Source organism: Macaca nemestrina, chromosome 2 (assembly GCF_043159975.1).
Source record: "Macaca nemestrina isolate mMacNem1 chromosome 2, mMacNem.hap1, whole genome shotgun sequence".
In the NCBI taxonomy this organism is placed as follows: Eukaryota; Metazoa; Chordata; class Mammalia; order Primates; family Cercopithecidae; genus Macaca; species Macaca nemestrina.
The window spans coordinates 60,266,885-60,286,059 of record NC_092126.1 but is presented as its reverse complement, the minus strand read 5'-3'; the positions used below and the strand labels follow the sequence as shown (position 1 = coordinate 60,286,059).

Genomic DNA, 19,175 nt, shown 5'->3' with positions numbered 1-19,175 from the left:
GATGTTTTTATAAAGAAAGCCTCATTCATGGATTTTTTATTGAATTATTTCCTTGTGCAAATAGTAGTAGAGCTGAGATTCCTCAGATGAATTAAAACCTCATGCCTGTCCTTGAGAGGTTGTCAGCTAGTGGGAGAGAATGAGAATGATATGGTAGAGGTCTTTACAAGTTACCCTGTGGAGACAAAGGAAGATGTGATCAGCTCTACTAGGCATGCATATCTTTCCGGAGAGGAAGAGGTAAGAGTTATGGTTGGAAGACGAGTTGGCATTTTATAGACAGATCATGGTGTTTGAAATTGAGGGACTTGCAGGAGCAAGGCACAGAAGTAGAAGGGAGAATGATGAGTATGTATCATCAGTCAGGGTTTTTTAGTTGCAAGTGACAGAAGCAGTTCTTGGCTGACTAAACAGATATGGATTTTATTATGATAATGGAAGTTCACAAAATTGCTGGGAGAACTGGATAATCAAAACCACACTGGAGAACAGGCATTATGAGGAAGCCCCTGCTGCTCTTGTAATAGGTTCTATGGGAAACCACCACTGCCCGCACAAGTGCCAATGCTGAGCCAGGAACTTGTCCTTGCTACCACGTCTGCCCATGAAGTACAGAACTTGCTGCTATCAAACTCAATGACACAGTGGTTTCTACAGTCATCCTTCACCAGATTGTTTACTTCTAAATCACAGTTTTGCATGGAGAGTTTCATTGAGCTTAAATTACCTTCACCTATTTATTCAAAGTTTATTCAACAACTCAGGTTCATATTAAGTGCCAGATACCATGTCAAACTCTAGGGATCAGCCTAACAAATAAAGTATCTGCCCTCATAAAGTTTATATTCTAGAGACAGTGGCAAGAGAAGGATAATTTTTTAAAAGAAACAAATAAGTAAATAGTATGTCAGTTAATACTAAGTGCTATGGACAAAAATTTGAAAATAAAGCAGGAAATGAAACATGCCCGGAAGGGAGGGTTGTTGCTCTTTTACAGAGAGTGATCAAGGGAAACATGTATGGGTGATGTATAGTAAAGATATGAAGGAAGTGAAGGAGCAAGCCATGTGGACTTTTGGAGTAAGAGCCTACCAGGCAGAGGGAATAGCGAATGCAGAGGTTCTCTGGTGGGACTTATCTATTGTGACCAAGGATTAGCAAGGAAACTCTGTGTAGCTCCAGTGTAACTGGAGCAGAGAGATCAAAACCAAGAATGGTAAGAGATAAAGCTGAAGATGTGGGGGAGATGGGGAAGCCGTATCATATAGCACTTCGTTAATCATTGAGAGGACTCTGGTTTTGACTCAGGATGAGATGTGGAGCCATTCCATTGCAGCGTATTGAACAGACGAGAGTCAGTTCTGACTTGTATTTTAGTAGGATCACCTGGATGCTCTGTTTAGACTATATTTTAACATACCAAAGACAGAATCCAGGGAGCCATTGCAACAATCCAAGTTAGAGTTGAGATGATGGTGTTTTGATCACAGACAACAGTGGTAGTAAAGATGGTGAAAAGTGATAGGCTCTTGGATGTATTCTGAATGTGGTGACCCCACTACACAGGGTTGTGTGTGCATAAGCAGGGAAAGCAAAGATGAAGAGTCAGGTGCAGACTAGATTACAAAATCCCTTGTGTGCCAAACAAAGGAATTTGCTTTCATCCTCAGGTAATGGGTGCCACTTGCAAATTTTAAGTAGAGATTCATATATCATATTTTATTTTAGAAAGCTGATTTAGTGGCAGAAGTGAGAATGGAGTTGAAGAGGCCATGTTAGAGGCAGTGAGACCTTTGAGGAGACTAATGTCAATAGCCAGACAAGAAAGGATGAAGAATTTACAGAGACAATAGCTATTTATCTGTGATAGTAGATAGGGGAAAATGGTTGTATATTCATTTTCTGTTACTCTGTAACAATTACTATGAACTTAGTTACTTGAACAACACACATTTATTATTTCATACTTTCTGTGGGCTAAGAGTTCAGTCTTGGCTTAGATGGTTCCTCTGCTTAGAATCTCACAGGGCTGCGGTCAGAGCGTTGGCTGGGCTGTGTTCTCATGTGGAAGCTTGGGGCATCTTCCAAGTTCAATAAGGTTGCTGGAGGAATTCATGTATTTGTATCTGAAAGACTGAGGACACTGGTTTCTTGCTGGTTGTTGGCTGGAGGCCACCTTCAACTCCTAGACTCTACTCATAGTTCCTTGTCATGTGGACTTTTCTCAACATGGCCCAATACTCCATCAAGCCAACAAGGAGACTCTCTAGAGGAAGTTTGCCAGCAATATGGAGCCTTAGCAATGTAAGGTAATCACAGGAGTAGCATTTTATCATCTTACTTCTTTCTATTCATTAGAAGCAAATCACAAGCCTCACCTACACTCAAGTGGGAAAAATTAGACAAGGGGGAAATAAACACCAGAAAATGGATCATCAAGGGCTACCTTGGGATCTATCCAGAATGTTAAGGACACAGAATAGAGAAGACCCAGAGAGTCACTGGACGTGGGTGAGAAGAGGAGGGGGAGAAATACAGGATGACACTCAGCTTTCCTGTTTGTATACTTGGTAGATGATGAGGGCCCTCACCAAGATAAACACAGAAGGAGGAGCTAGTTTGGGAGAATAATGAGTCTTCTCTAATTTGGGAATATGTTTTATCAAAATATTCTTTATTATAATGAAACAAAATGAATAAAGCTTAGCCATAGGGCCCTATTCCTGTTCTTAAACTTGACTTTCGGCCGGATGCGGTGGCTCATGCCTGTAATCCCAGCACTTTGGGAGGCTGAGGCTGGTGGATCACTTGAGGTCATGAGTTCGAGATCAGCCTGGCCAACATTTCTACTAAACATCTCTACTAAAATACAAACAAACTAAAAAAAAAAAAAAAATTAACCAGGTGTGGTGGTGTGCGCCTGTAATTGCAGCTACTAGAGAGGCTGAGGTGGGAGAATTGCTTGAACCCAGAAGGTGGAGGTTGCAGTGAGCCAAGATTGAGCCACTGCACTCCTGCCTGGGCAACAGGGCGAGACTCCTTCTCAAAAAGAAAGAAACTTGACTGTCATAGTTCATGCCACATGCTATTTTGCTGAGCTAAAAGGGAGTTCCTGACTGTGTCTGACTTTTTGTGCCTACAATGGACTCTTCAGAGCTGGAAGGCTGACCATAGAAATAGTGCGCTTGCAGGAGCTTTTGGGATTACAAGTAAGAAAAACTGTTTATAGAAAATGAGATCATTCAGAAGTACTCAGTGCTTATACGTAACTCACTTATGCAAGTTGCCTTAGAATTTACCTCTTTTCTGTAAAGAAAACATCTTTGTCTGTTTTTGTGGTTACAGACAACGTTTTACTTCAAGTTTCCCAAAGGAGAGGAAGGAGTGAGAGTCAGACAGGAACAGAGGGGAAAAATAAAGACGAAACAATACTTTGTAAAACTAATTACTCAAACACATTTTTGACAAACAGTTGTAAGATCTGGTTGCTGTTGCCAATCTGCCACCAAGAAACCTGATGACTTCATTTGGGCCTCTTAAACCAGCTGCCCCTAAAGCTAGCAAGATCGACCCTTCAGTGTCCACTGATAAATTCATTAATAGCTTAAGTGATTTTAGGAAATTTTTGGAAATTGTGTATGAATGGATGGATTCCATGACGAGGTTATTCAGGTCAAATTGTATGTGGCTAGGCATTGCCAGGCAAGTCTAAGAGATTAAATTCAATTATTTTGGGGGACTTAAGTATTGAGGAAATGACTATGTAGCTGGTTAGGAAAAAATAATTTAGAAAGTCCTGTTTTCAGGTACACTGAATGACTGCATTCCTTTCCAGGCCTTTCTTGCATCTACTAGTTGTCAGAAGAAGCCTGTGGTTGTCACTGAAGGAGCCCATTTGTCATAGATAGTTCCTGTTGAGTCTCTTAGTCCACTTACTTTTCAATGAGCTGCACCCAGGAGAGCCCTCCCACAAAACCAGGTTAGGCTGATTCTGTCAGGTGGAAATTTTTTAATGGTAAATGGCAGAAAACCCAATCTAAAATCATTTACGCTACTAAGGAATTTACTAGTGTACACTGAAGAGTAGACCTTGCTAGCATTAGGGGCAGGTGGTTTAAGGGGCCCAAATGAAGTCAACAGTTTTCTTGGTGGCTAGAGGGCAATTGCAGCCAAACCTTATACCTTCTTATCATCAAGCCCAGCAGCTTAGACTTTTTTCTCCCAAAGCTGAGCATTCATCATTGTCCTCTCATTGGCCTAGAAGGAGTCACACACCTCCTTTGCATTAGTCACTATGATCACAGGAATGCAATTACTCTAATTTGGGTAAGACCAATTAAGGCTCATCCTGTTTATGGGCATCAACTCTACCCGAAGGACATGGTTTCCCAAAGGAAATATGGGTGCAGTTTTGGACTAGAAGTAGAGTAAGTGAATGTTGAGTGGCAAACACAAGAGAAAGTAATCTTCACCCCATGAAGAGTCCTTTTAATTGGGCCAGTAATTTTTTTACATGCAGCATGATTGCCACTGAATGGAAATCTTTATATGTCCACTTGTACACCTTACACCTGACTTTCCCCACTGCAGCCCCCTGCCCCCACCCTCCCTGTTACCCTCACATGGTTTGACTGAAAGCTCTGGTCGGGAGAGGCTCAGAAATATTTTATCACTTTGAGTGTAGGCAAAACCTCAGATCAATAAGGGAAGAAAGCCCATGTCATACACTTAAAGGGAGAGAAGAGCCTCCAGATATAATAATCCACTGGGCACCATCAATTAATTTATGAATTAGAGGTTTTAAAGTGCATTCTCCTTACGAGAGAGAGATGAGGCGATATGGGAGTGCTTGTGAGGGATCCTCAGTGAATTAGGTCTGAAAAGAGGAGTTCTATATTTGGATGGTAAAAGAAAGGGAATTAGAAATTTGGGTGGATGCAAGAAGGAACCATGAGGGTTCAGAAAAACCTCTAGTGCTACCAGGGAAGTTTCATTCAGTTGTGTGTTTCATAAGCAATACCAATAGTATAAATAGACCTTTGCTCCTTCACACTAGCCCTTTTGCTTCTTTTGTGGTATTTTTCTTCTATCATATTTGGCTTAAATACCACCTCATTCCAGTGCTTCCCTTCCTCCATTCCCTCCCCAAGCCTTTTTCCTGATGTCTACTAAAAGGCCTCACATCTGATATTAACCTAAAACTTCCTTGATTTCTTAAAGTTAGTTATTCATTAACAGAACCTAAATTACTGGTTGTTAGGCAAATCCAATTCTTTCAAACTACAGATCTGCTCAGAGAAATCTGTAAATCTAGTGTAGAAATAAGTGAAGCTTTGTGTCAATTGTTAGGTCTAAGCAGAAGTTTGGGAGAGAGAAGAGAAGTTACTCATTTGCCCGATTCCGCACGGTGAGTCCATGGGGAGGGAATGAAGTGTACCACTGGCTTGACAAGCAGCTCAGGGAGACGCGGCTGCAGCCCACAGGACTGGGCAGCAGCTGCAAGACTGCCTCTGAGCATGGTCATGGGTCCCAGCTGCAGTGCTCTAAAGATCAAGGATTTTGCCTTCTATTTTCTATGACCAGAGATTCCTGTGCAAAGAGGTATGGCTATCTTCTTTCATGTCCTTTTGTTCAGCAAAAACAAAAGCTAATTAAAGTAAATGTCAGAGGCTGCAGAGAGGCAAAGAGTGGGAGATAGGAGAAAGGAGCTGAGAAACTTCCAGGGGCTGGCTGATTATGCAGATAAAGCACATTTGGGAGCTGTGTGTCTAGCCATGTATGCAGGCATTTTGGTTATTAGGGTAAAAATGCCACTTCTCTGTGGGTTATTAAAACATGTCTCTAGGCCTCAGGAGCAGAAAGTTGTGCTTCTAGATTCATATTATGTGCATTTTTGTTTTACTCTGTAATAATCTAGTCTCATTTCTATTTTATACTTTTGTTTACCTCAATCAACATTTTGCAACCAGCAAAGAAACTGGCTCTGCCTACGAATTTTGAAAGAAAATTAAATACTGTAGCATCATTACAGTCAGTGGGTTGAACAGGGTCACCATTGCTGTTTGTTTTTGCTGCCGTTTTTTCCTTTGGTGTTTCAGATGTCTTACGAATCATAATTAAATCTAACCACTTTTTAATTCTTTCAGATACACACTTAAATTGCTGTAGTAATCAATGATTGGATTAAACGACATTTATATATTTTCGATTTAGAAAGCAGAAAAAATACTTAGAGAAATATTTAAGTTGGTCATATAGATATTTAGTATACGAAACTTAAATGTAAATGAAGATACATTTAACATTGAGTTTTCCATGTAGTTTGAGAGTTTGGGTACATTATCTGGAAGAACAAACCCACAGAATTTGAATTAGGATTTTTCAGCAAGATTTGTATTATTCCAGAGCAAAAATGACCTGCAAAGTCAAAATTTACAGGTGAAAATGAATACACTATAAAACTATGACAAGTCACAAAAGCCTTGATTTTGGAAAGCTTATTAGACTTGAAGATAAATATTTCTCATTCTTTTTGAAGGAAATGTTTCCTATTTGTGTTTTAATAAGTTGAAATACATAATCAAAATTAAGTCATTTTTTGGGCTCTTGACTAAATAGGTCACCAAACCTATTTTTTTCATGTACTTGTGAAATAAGCTTGCTACAAACTTTGATTGTATGCACTCTAGCAAAAAGACAGGGCTGAGTCCTTTAGCATCGCTTGGAATAAGCCAGCCTCAGAGGCTTTCAGTAGAAGTGAACTGTAGCAGCATGCCACAGCCAAGGAAGCCCAGAGACATCCAGGGAACAATAGACATCTTGTGGGAAGGGCTGAAATGTATGCAGCCAATTCCCATGGGAACTCCTGTAGTCCTTTCACGCGGTGTGAAAAAGATGCTCCTTCAAAAGAATCTTTAATCCTTTCTTTCAAGGGAAAAATCTGAGAAATTTATTGAAAGTTTCTAGAGCCCAAATAGGTCTCAGATTGTTAATGAGCATTTTTAATGCAAGTGAATAAAACAAAAATGTTTTGATGCAGAGTAATGTAGTCTAAAGCATAATGTAAACAAATATTGCCGTTCTAGAGTTTTCTGAAGTGAGGAAACCAGGGTATAGCCTAACCTAAGTTGTAAGCTAGAGACTGAATTCTTCAGAATAAGTTGGTTTCTTGAGTTAATTATGGTGACTGAAATCTCCCCCAAGAGTTTCAATTATTCTACAGGCAGTGTCCCAATAGTGTGGTGATTAAGTCCTCCGGTTCACGTATATTTTCATTTAGCAGAATCTACAGATGCATAATAGAGTAAGCCACTAATGTTTTATTAGTGGGCATTGAGTGTAGGTCACCTTGAAAAGTAGTAAAGTTAGTAGCTGGAGCCCTGGACGGGCACTCCTTTCTCACTAACAAACATGAGAAGGAGTTCTACACTTCCATGGAAAACTCAGGTGTTTGGATTACCCAGCCACAAAAAGTTTGAGATACATTGTATCCTGGCCCATTTCTGCTCTGTAAAAACATTCACTGTTATTGTTCAACCTTGGTGGGGGTAGGATCACGGTAAAACTATCTCTCCAGGAAACAAGATAAGGTTACCAAAATCAACAGGGACACATTCAAGAGAGTGAAGTTTACAGATGAAAAGTGAACAACCCAGAGGTAAGGACAGGATGACTAAGATAGGGAAAGGACAACAAAGGTATAAATATGGCACAAATGGAAACAACCTAAACATGTTTAGCTCTGTGAACTCAATTTGGTGAACAGTACAGTTGTGTATTAATTTTTAAAAGGTATGGCATGGGGATGTGTTAACTGGTGGACCATCTATAGGAATAATAGTACTCCTAAGGATATGAATGCTGACACTTCTTCTATGGTTTTCACATGCCAGGTTCTGTGTTGAATGTTTTACATCATCTCCTTAAACCTCCCAACAACCCATATCACAATCGTCAGGAGCAAAGGAGGAACTCCAGGCTCAGGGAGTCTAATTAACCTGCCCACATTTACACTGCAGATAATGGCATAGCTGAGTTTGGAACCCAGTTGAGTCTGGGTTCCCATACTCTTATCACTCTGCTCTTCTTACTGGAGTCCCATAGAGTGTCTAATTCAGGACTCTACACCCTTTAAAAAAATAAAACTGTATAAAAATCTAGGGATTAAAAATCAGTAATAAGGAATAAAGGATTAAAAGGGAAGGCTAAAGCATTATCATCTATTCCATTAAAAGAGGAGCCTTCATTAGTATCTTGTAAATTAGAAAACTACTAATGAAAAAATACAGCTACTCATGAATGACTGGATTCTTGATTTTTATAAAGGGATTCTTCAAGGGGATAGTTCTCCAAATGTGGATGTCATAAAAATATGATTGATCACCAACTGTCTAGGCAGATTTATGAGGTCGTTCTCCTGGAACACATGACCTGTTTTAACTGTGGCCACCCTGACCACACCCTTTGAGTAGACACATCACACCCTTTCAGTGAGCACAAAGATGAGATTATCTGCAGGATAGCTGCCTGTACGCATTGCCAGAAGAGAGATGATTTGATAGCTATAAATCTACCACAGGAACAGATGATTTACGGGTCGAGAAGAATGCAGTTTTAAAAACCTTGCTTTTTAAAGTGCACTGTTAACTAAAGAATAAAGGGGCCGGGCGCGGTGGCTCAAGGCTGTAATCCCAGCACTTTGGGAGGCCGAGATGGGCGGATTACGAGGTCAGGAGATCGAGACCATCCTGGCTAACACGGTGAAACCCCGTCTCTACTAAAAAAAACACAAAAAATGAGCCCGGCGTGGTGGCGGGCGCCTGTAGTCCCAGCTACTCGGGAGGCTGAGGCAGGAGAATGGCGTGAACCCGGGAAGCGGAGCTTGCAGTGAGCTGAGATCCGGCCACTGCACTCTAGCCTGGGCGACAGAGCGAGACTCCGTCTCAAAAAAAAAAAAAAAAAAAAAAAAAAAAAAAAAAAAAAAAAAAAAAAAAGAATAAAGGAAGTTTCCAGTGCCTTTTTCTCCATCGGAGTGTCAGTAGATTAAGCAGGATAAACCTTTTTCCTGAGTGTTGCTGCAATATTTAAAAGTACAAATCCAGTATATCTGGTCCACGTGGATTTTTATGAAAAGCTTTCCAGCAAATAACGAAAAAAAGAGAGTATGTATGTTGTGAAGTTTGTTCTGTTTCTTAGCAATTTCTCGCATACTTAAACTTTCAACAATATTACTCTAGAAGCAGAGCAAAGGGATACTTTCTTTAGGAGGTGACCCTTACTGGAGGAACACTCAGTTTCCAAAACGTGTGTGAAATCTCAGGGAGAGGGAAGTGTTAATGAAGCTGCAGTTCTCTTCTCCTTCCCTGGGGCTCGGAGAGGTGGCTCCCTACAGCCATTCCGTTCACCTGCTTGAGTTCCTGTTGAAAATTGTTTCCTGCGCGGCTCGCCCCCGCCCCCCATTCTTCCCTGGGAAAGTATAGATTTTCACGAACACAGGGAGTTCTGTTTTCTCTGTTAAAAACAACTCTCCTTTACTGGGGCAGGCTTTGTGTTTCACCCAAGGAAACAGAGCATTGCACTGGGAGGTAACTCCGCTGGGTGAGGTGCAGCCTGTCACCTGACCGGTCTCTGGGGCTGCCGGTGGCATCAGGCTGCATTCCTTGAATTCTTCCACCCGGCACCGGCTCCGCAATGAACAACTTCAGGTTCACTGAGCTGAGCGGATTCCACTCGCTGTGCCCTCGGAGCCTGCCTGAATCTCCCGCCCAGCCTCAAACCATGCAGCTAAGTAACTGCAAGGGCGCCTTTGAGGAGTAGCACGCAGGTAAAGTCGAGTTTGCGCGGGACAGCTGTGATTCTCTGAAATGTGCCGTGTTTGGGGCCGTCATTTCTGTTTTTGTGGTTTCTGTTTCTCCTTACAGAAAGCTGATTCGCCAGCAAATACCTGTTAAAAAACAAACAAACAAAAAAACAAAAAACTAAAGAAGGAGAAGGTGGGCCTCAGATTAGAACCCCTTAAAGATTAGGGAAAGAAATTATGAAGGAAGCAAATTAAAGGCAGTAAAAATTGTATAAACCAGTTTTTAAAATCATTCACAAAGTATGAAATTTTGGAGTCTGGCCTACCTGAATGTGAATATTGGCTGTGTGTGTAACCTTGGGCATAATACTTAACCTCACTGGTCCTGTTTCCTCTTAGGTGGTAATATCTACCTGCAGAGTTGATGGGAGAACTAAGAGAAGCGTCTAGTGTCTAGTAAAAAGGTTGATGTGTAGAAAGTATTTGCGTATGTGCACATATGTGCATGTGTGTATATGGTGTGCTTGTGTGTATATGATGCATGTATATGTACACATGCACACAGGCCACAGGACTATGACATTCATAAGGGTAGGGAGTTTCTCAGAACATGAGGTAGAATTTGATCTGGCTCTGACCTTCCCTGCTATTGCAAAAAGACCAGCAGGAGAAGCCAGACACTGAGCAAAATATTAATGAGAGCTGCTGAAAAATAAATAAAGTGCCTTGCCAGTCCTTATCTAGGAAGGGATGTGCAGCATGTGGAGGTACTCACTGAATGAGAGCTGATGGGAAGAGAGGCAGCTCAATAATAATTATCTCACACAGTCATGAATACAACTATCCTGGGAGACCAGCTGCCTTCAATCCTAACTTGGCAACTTACTCTTCAAGTGCCTCTTGAAGGCTGGTGGTTACTTTCCTCTCTAAACATCAGTTTTTATTGCATGGAATTGTCATAAGAATTAAGTGGCTCAGTATGTGGGAAGCACTGAGATAAGTACCTGACACATGGCAAACACCCACCAAATGTCAGTTGTGCCATTATTTTATAAAGGACTCCATTACGCATTATCACCTGTGACCCTCAAAACACCCTGATGAAACAGACGAGGTGTTTATTAGCCCCATTTTGCAAATAAGAAAACCAAGGCTCAAGAAAGGGAAAAAAAAAACATGAACTAACGGTCCCATAATCACAGAGTAGCTGAGCTGGGACTTGACCCTCGGTTCCTAGATGAGCAGATGACTTAGTATGAACTCAGCACAAGTGCATTGAATGAAATCTGTAAAAATCTTAGTTATCCTAAAGGTGCTTCTCAAATGCCATTTCCTCCATGAAGCTATTCATTATCATCTTCCCCTGGAAGTGACTTCTCTCTCCCTTGTACTTCCCCAAACTTCTTTTTGTGTTATCCAGGAGATTTTTCTTGGTCACTCCCATATTGTAGAAGGTGTTTTGAAGATCACTGTTGAAAATGTGCAAAGGAGCCCTTTGTAAAATAATATGCAAGTTCCACCTCTCCCCACTCCACCCCTAGGTTTGTGTAAGCTTTCCTGTATGGCTGTGTGTTAAACAACTTGATGTTTCTGTTTAGGGCCCAAAGCAATGTTTTGCATGCGATGGGCCCTCCAGAGTAACAGCTGAAGTTGGAAGCATGAATGTGGGACTCCACACCAGGTGTCACGTAAATGTGAAGTGTGCAGAAAGAGCCCAGGAAAAGCCTGGGGGTGCTCCTCTGTACCAGCTCGTATTTCTGCTCCTTCTTGGAGCTCCTGAGCATCTATGACTGGGGCAGCTGAATGTACTTCATGGAGTGCCACATGTCCAACAAACTGACAGGTCAGGTGAAGTCATTTCCATCCAGTTTTCCTGAATATTATTTTATTGAGACTCTTGTCACTGTAAATATCTGAGCCTGGGAGGAAAATGTGTTAAGAGAAAAATGTAGGAAAACACTGTGCCGATTTTTCTTAGAGATATTGTGATTCACTCTTCCACATTTCCCAGGGTGCAAACTACTTTGCAGTACCTCACTCTGTGCTCCACCTGCCTCTGAAAGCTTACCACTCTCCTTTGCTCTTCCTCTAAGCATCTTCTCCTTGTGACTCTCTTGCTCTCTGGTTGCTCTAAATCCCAGGGCATAGAATGGGCAAGGATCCAGGAGCAGTGTAGAAGGGGACAGGAATTTATTTCATTGCTTAATAACCCTGCTCACACCTTCATCACTAAATATTAATAATGCTCTGAGGACCTTTACTCCTTACAGTAGCTTCACATCTTACATGGAGTCAATATTTCATAATGGTTATGAACTTGGAGTCTAGCACTACTGGGGTCTCTGAATTCAAATTCCAGCTCTCCAGCTTGGTAGCTGCATGACTTTAGCAGTTATTTAACTACCTCAGGTTGCTCACCTACAAAGTGGGGATGATATATCTTCATATAGTTATGAGGATTAGATGAGTTAATATTTACAAAGTGTTTATGCCTGGTACATAGATAAAGGCATGTAAGTATCAGGCTTCATTTTTCAAAAGCTGGTAGATAGTACAAAAATTGCATATAGGCAGTATTTTCCTTAAAATCCCTATGACTCATGAATTGTACCACTTAGAATACTACAGGTAGCTTATTTAGTTGAGTGTCTAATTAAAGATTTGGCTTGTATTTAGAGGCCATGTTGTGTGAAGAGTATGTGTCTTTAAACTTGCATTCAACACAAAGAGGTGCTCTCAAACAATAGCTCACAGGAGAGGGCTGAGACTACCCAAGGGAACAACAGATTCTCCTCTCCCTTTTCACACTCTTTCTGACAAACACATTCAGAGTAAAATGCTAGGCAGAATTGCCTATTGCTTATATTAAATAACTCACTCTTGGCTCTCACTAAGCATGTGGCTGCATTTGTAAGTTACCCACATGTATGAGGTGATTCCCCTCTACTGTAAACTGTGAGGGAAGCGCACTGGACTGAAATCAGGAGACTATCCTTGCCACAGCTATTATGGGGCCTTGGGGAAGTCATTAAACCTGGCCATTAAATGATTACTAAGGTCTCTACCAGTGCAAATGGTCTGTGATTTTATTAGGCCCAGAAGGGAGCTGATGAGAATAATCAGATGTCTAATTTGTGCCTTTGGTCTCCTCTCTATAGACTGTTAATTAGGTGAAAAATATAGTGGGACTTTATTATTTCAACTGGAATAGAGGGAGGGTTGCCTGATCTCAAAGCCCTCCTTTTAGCCTTCATGGCAAGGCTATCATGTTCATTTAAGTGTTCAAGTTCATCTTCATGTTCAGTAGAGATTTATCTAATGCCATTCTCCTAAGCAGCATCCTTTATTTTATTACTACTTGATTATAGAGTACGTAGGAGTAGGGTAAGTACTGAGGACACCTTTTTGACTGACAGAGGGGGGAACTTCTCCTGCTAGCATAGCAAGGCAGCCCAACCAAGAGGGTAAGCACTGGTTTCTGTGTCCAGGTTCTGGAAGAAAGTGTTCTAGGAAGTGGGTCTAGGAGATGTTTCCTATGCTCCCTCTTTTCCTTTTGTTCTCCCTTTCTGTTTGATTCCCATGAGAATCTGTTTGAGGAAAATCTGGCAAGGGTTAGGCATGATTATTGTTTGTCCTTGTGACATGGAGAGGAGAGAAGGATATAGAAAGGAGAAAAGTGTGGGGCTCATGTTGACTTTTAAAGTTTGAATTAAATTCTGGAGAAACCTAGTAATTTTTGACAAGACTTTTTGAGACGAAAACAAAGAAAGAGCTCATTTAAAGATCATTAAGCCGGGATCTATTACTCCAGGCACATGTTTCCAAGTTTCTTTTTTCTCTCTCTCCGCTGGACACCGAGTTCACATTCTGAGCTTATGCCATTCTGCCAGGGGCTATATTGTGTCATTTGTTTCCCTTGCAGAGAGTGTCAATGAAGACCTCAAAGTCTGGAGAAAAATGATCTTTCATGGAATAAGAAGTATACCTCCTGCTACATGTTTTTGTCTTACTGACCTCTGATACCTGAAACACATGGCTCTGGGTCTGTAGAAAGTCAACTGATCAAACTCCTCCTCACCATGCATCAACTGTTCAGACTGGTTTTGGGACAAAAAGATCTTTCACGAGCTGGGGACCTCTTCTCCTTAGATGACTCTGAGATTGAAGACAGCCTGACAGAAGCTTTGGAGCAAATTAAGATAATTAGCTCATCCTCAGTAAGTAAACTGGTTTACAGACTACATCTCTGAAATGGCCTATCCTAGAGCTAGAGATTTGTACATATCCTGGCAGAAGAATCTTTGCAGGGGAAAGAGGAAATACCACTAATATGGGTCTTTCTTAACTCTGCTCTGTGGTTTTGTTGGCATCTAAGAAATAACAGTAGGGAAGTCATGGCTTAGCGGGGGCAGTTAGATTGTCTTTTGCCCACTCACAAAGACCAGAATTCTGAAAATTGCAGACCAGGGTGGAATTCTCACAAAAATATTATTTAGGGGCTATTTTTATTTCCTTGAAATGACACTGAGAGGAGAGGGAGCAAATCCAGGGAAAAGCAGACCTGCAGAGCAGCACAATAGCATCGGTAAACAAGAGCAGGGTGTGTGGGGGAGGCTGAATAATGAAAGAAGGCAGGATGACACTTCCTGCCACGCAGGTAATATGAGACAAGGACAACAATCGCTCGGCTGCCAGAAGTGACAGTTGCCCAGGGCTTGATAACGCTGATTCTGTTTACTTCTGTATTGTCTCTATTTTTTATCTTTCTCTTGCTTCTTTTTCTACCCACCCACACCCCTGCTCCCTGGACCCGCCATTTAATTCCACCCACCCATTATTAGTCCCCAGTGTGATCAGACAGATGTAAAACCTCCCATCAATCCTTGCATTCCTTTGCTTCTCTTCAATGTCAAGATTATGAATTCTGAAAGCACTTCCCAAAGGGGATGGATGTGGAGTGCCCAGTGTGCTTTCATGTTGACCGTCTTGATTATACTTGGACCCTCCACGAGACTGGTCCCACTTCAAAGGCCTAGGGCCACCAGGCATCCACCCACATCCTCCCAGCTCAGCAGTGTTTGCCAGCTCTTGGCACAGACACCCATTGGGAAGAGGAAAGTGGTGGGGCTCAAGCCATACAATACTGAACTGGCAAATGTGTGTGTATTTCAGAAACAACAGCGCTCTTCCATGTTACAAAGAAGATATATTTGAAAGGTATACTGGCAACCTATGCAGCCTCCTCTTCAAGCCTATTTTCTCTTGCTGGCTGCCATTAACATCCCAAACTCCCCCCCAGTGACCAATGAAGTCACTGCTCAAAAAACTCTTCTTTTTCTCAGGTAACGTCTTTGATGGCAATTACTCATCCACATCTTTTCCAGAACATTAATCAACTTAGTTTGACTCAAAGCACAACATATTCCTGGTACATTTTCATTTTCCGGGTAAGATTTTTGTCCTGTTTTCAGAAGCCCGTTTTTTCACAGTCCTCTGCAAATAAATTGGCTGAAAATTACACTGGGTTTTCATCTTCTTAATAGGAAAGCAAAACAAAACAGAAATCAAAGATCACATAGGTTCCCTAAAGCCTACTTCCACTAGAGGTCACTAGTGGCCAGTTATTTGTTTTGTTTCCATCATTATTTCTTTTGTTTCCATAATTGCTTGTTTCACAGACATCAAATTCAGAATTTTAGGACTGGTGACTCAGTTCTATTATATAGCTCCACTGGTTAACTATTAAGGCTGGCAGGTCCCTTGTCATTAGGATCATCGTCCATTCCTTAAGCTGTCCAAATAGCATCTCACTCTATCAGGAGTTCTGGAGAGCCAGGAGTTGTTGTGTCTTCTTCATCTACTAACTTTTACCACATCTGACTTCTTCCATTTTTATATCTGTAACCCCTTCATGGAGCAGAAGAAAAATGGTAGCTTCTAATTTATATATATCAAGTTTGATGTTACCAATGCCAGCAGCTCCTTATCTTCCTTTTCTGATTAGCACATGGAACCACCATGCCTGCTCTATGGCTTACTTCCCTGTTAGCTGTGTCCCATCTCTCAGATCCAGCCCCAGCTATTCCTCTCTAGGCCTTTCCTAATGACCTTGGATCTCAGTAATCAATTCCACTTCTCAGTTTCTCTTCAGAAATGTAGAACAGGAAGGGATCTTCTAAATTGCCTTTTCCAACTTCCAGCACAGAAGATTGCTGAAAAATAGGTGGCTTCTCCTGCACTTGCAGTGATGAGAATATGCTGGGTTTCTAATATTGTTACCTGCTCCTCAGTTCCCTTTGGTAAATTGTCCCTTTCCATTGCATGAAGCCTTGATGGCGTCTCCATCAAGGTTACCTACCATGAGTGCCCACTACCCTTCCCTATCAGGGGTGGGGGAGAGAAGAGGTGAGACACATGGCCCAAGCTTGAAAATCAGAAGTTTTTCCCCAGTAATTTTAAGAAAGATATCAGCAGAGGGTGATTTATCATGAGGACGGTGCCCTAAAGAAACAATACTTTACTTCCTCCCCCTCCATCATTGTAGCTACCTTGATCACTGCTCCTTTTAAGGCCTGGTCCTTCACTTTCTCCTTCAAATATGTGGGCCACCTCTTATCTTATTATTATTGCTATTATTATTATTATTTGCTGTACTTATTCAGACTTTTTCTGTTGCTTATGATCAAAGAACCTGACAAAGAGATAGCTGTTTCATTGTTGGGAGTTCAAATGGTTAACATGTTCCTCTGCTTAGCCAGATGAAATCTTACTTTGTACTTTCTAACTGTTGTCTCTGTTCTGGTCTCTGCCCCCAACAATCAAAAGAGTCTACCCTCCATTTCTACAAGAAAAACTTTAAACCTTTTGAAGATAAGCACCAGGCTTCACCTCTGGCTTAAACATCTTAGTGTTTTTGGGTTTTTCCATGAAAAAGAAGGAGCCTGTGTCAGGGAAAGGTTACACCACCTCATGTTGTAGCCCTCAATTGTCAGATCTGGAAAACTCAATTTTGTTGGTGCCTGAGAAATGCTATCCAAATCATGCTATCCAAACACAAGACTTGGAAATATAAATTAGAACACGATGTATTGATTTACAATGAAAATTATAACTCATACAGATCAGAATTCTTGTGTGTTTCATGCTGTTCTCCTCAAGTCTGTTTACTCAGTCTTTCTTTGGATAAGAAATACTTTTATTGATTAGATTTCTTCCTCCTCCATTGCAATCACATTCCAGCTCTTCCTCCCTGAGATTACATCTAACTCACTTGCAAAGTCACCTATGAAAAAGTAATGTCTTGGTTTAGGCCTGTACTGGCTAATCCCAGTCATACGAGTGGACTTTATTGGTTTAATCCTCAAAGGACAATCTTGTTTCTACCTTGTTAGAGAAGGCTTCATTGAAGCTCCCAAGTATTGCCTACACTCTTAACATTCTGGTTACCCGCCTTTGGAATAGTCCTAATTTATTATTGTAACTTATCGTTGCCCAATGCTCAGACCAGTTGCTTAGAACAACTACTAATACTAGTCAAATATTCTGTGTTTTTAAAAAATCAGTTGTCCACATTTATCTTGTGATGTGCTAAGGCATTCCGGTTGAATCAAGACTTGTAATTACAGAAGTTTAAATTTTTTAAAGTGTATTCTGCCACATTTTAAACAATGCAAAAAAAATTATTGTCTTTAAGCCCTCATTCCAGAATATGCCTTTTAAACATCATGATTCTGTCAAATATATTACTTATCACTTTCAGCTCTGTGGAATCCAAAAATGTGGCAAACAAGCCTCCAATCCTTCCCCCAGAGCCACTCACAAAATAATTAAACCTTACTAGATTTCACTCTCCAGTGCATGTCCTCTTTTTCTACCAGTTACTACAAAATACTGCTATGAAATACTTTGCCCGTATGTTTCACTTTGAAAATGTGACTCCTCAACTCAATATCCTCTCCAAGTTCCCAAACATACCTTTAAGTTTTGTCTTTTCATTTTAAGTCCTTTCTAGACCACTTTTACCTAATAATCACTTGTACGAACTTGGCTTTCCTCCCAGGCTACTCCAAATGAGATTGTCTCATCCACTTCTCCCACCTTTCCCTTGGTGTTCACCTCGTGCCCAACTGATCCATCCACCTTCCAGTACTCTTTATTTTTCTTTTAACAATGAAACACACCAGGCACACAGAATCACCCACTTTAACATGTTAGGTACAATTGAAAATCCCTGCATATCTGTTTTTAATCTAATTCTCCTCCATCATGCTTCCCAAGGTAACCAATATCCTGCTTGTGGTATTTAGCTATGCATGTTTGCTTTTTGTTTTTGTTTTTGCTACATATCCATGGTTCCAAAGTGAATTATAGCATAATATTTCGTATTTTTAAACTTTATATAAATGTTGTCATAGGGCTCAAATTACATTTTTGAGATTTGTCTATATTGGTGCATGTAGTTTCAACTCATTTATTTTTGCTGAGGCAGAGTATTCCCTTATAAAAATGTGCTACAATGTGTCCATTCTTTTTTTAGTCTACATTTATTATTTAAACAGTGCTACAGTAAACATCCTTGTAATTGGAAATTTTGGCCAATTATTTCTAAAGTTCTAAATACTTGTAATTGCCAAGTATTTCTGAAGTACACAATTAAAAGTGAAACAACAGGTTTTAGGGTTTTGTGTCTTTGCAACTTTATGATTATACCAACAAATTGCTTTCCAACGTGGATGTGCCACTTTACACACCCGACATCAGTGTCTGAAAGTTCCAGTTGTTTTATATCCTCACCAGTGCTTGTTTTTTATCAGATTTTAAAAGTTTTTTTTTTTAATCTAAGTGAAGCAGCATGTAATTGTTTAAACATACATTCCTCTCATTATTACCGAGGTTGACCACTTTTTCATATGCTTATTTGCTATTTGCCATTTGTTTTCCTCTGAAGGAAGTGCCTACCACTTTACTTCCAGTGAAGTATCTGTTTATGTTTTTTTTTTCTTTTTTCTTTTGTAGTTTTAAAATCTTATTTTATAAACTGGAGTATTTTGTATATTCTTGTATTAGTCCTTTGTCACCTACACAGGTTGCATATCTCACTCTGATACACAACTTATCTCTTACCTTGTAATAAGTCTTGATATCTGGTAGGACAGTATTCCCAAACTTCTTTAACATTGCTTTGTTGGTTTCTGTTCTTTAATAATTTTATATTAAGCTTCTCCTGTTTTCTGAATAATTCTATCAGTATCTTAATTGGGTGTGATTTTATCTATAGATTAATTTGAAGAAAATTAACATCATTATGTACTGTCTTTATATTTATAGACACTGTATTTCTATCCCTTTATATGTTTTTAAATGTTGTTCAGAGAGG

At 40.4% G+C, this 19,175-nt stretch overlaps 1 protein-coding gene across 10 annotated transcripts in view; it reads left to right on the top strand.

Moving 5' to 3' along the window:
* The first annotated feature begins 5,279 nt into the window (after positions 1-5,279).
* Positions 5,280-19,175, top strand: part of LOC105488561 (ventricular zone expressed PH domain containing 1) — a 274,214-nt gene continuing 260,318 nt past the window's right edge. For 3 of the 10 annotated variants that reach the window (XR_011619845.1, XR_011619842.1, XM_011752748.2), the window contains exons 1-2: positions 9,561-9,823; positions 13,722-14,016. Coding sequence is in view for 2 of the 10 variants with exons in the window: in XM_011752748.2 (XP_011751050.1) it covers positions 13,879-14,016 (138 nt within the window). In the remaining 8 variants the exon portion in view is untranslated. Of the gene's footprint in view, positions 5,408-5,454; positions 5,602-9,560; positions 9,824-13,721; positions 14,017-19,175 lie in introns of those variants that run through there. The other 7 variants (XR_011619846.1, XR_011619847.1, XR_011619844.1 and 4 more) reach the window with 6 other exon arrangements.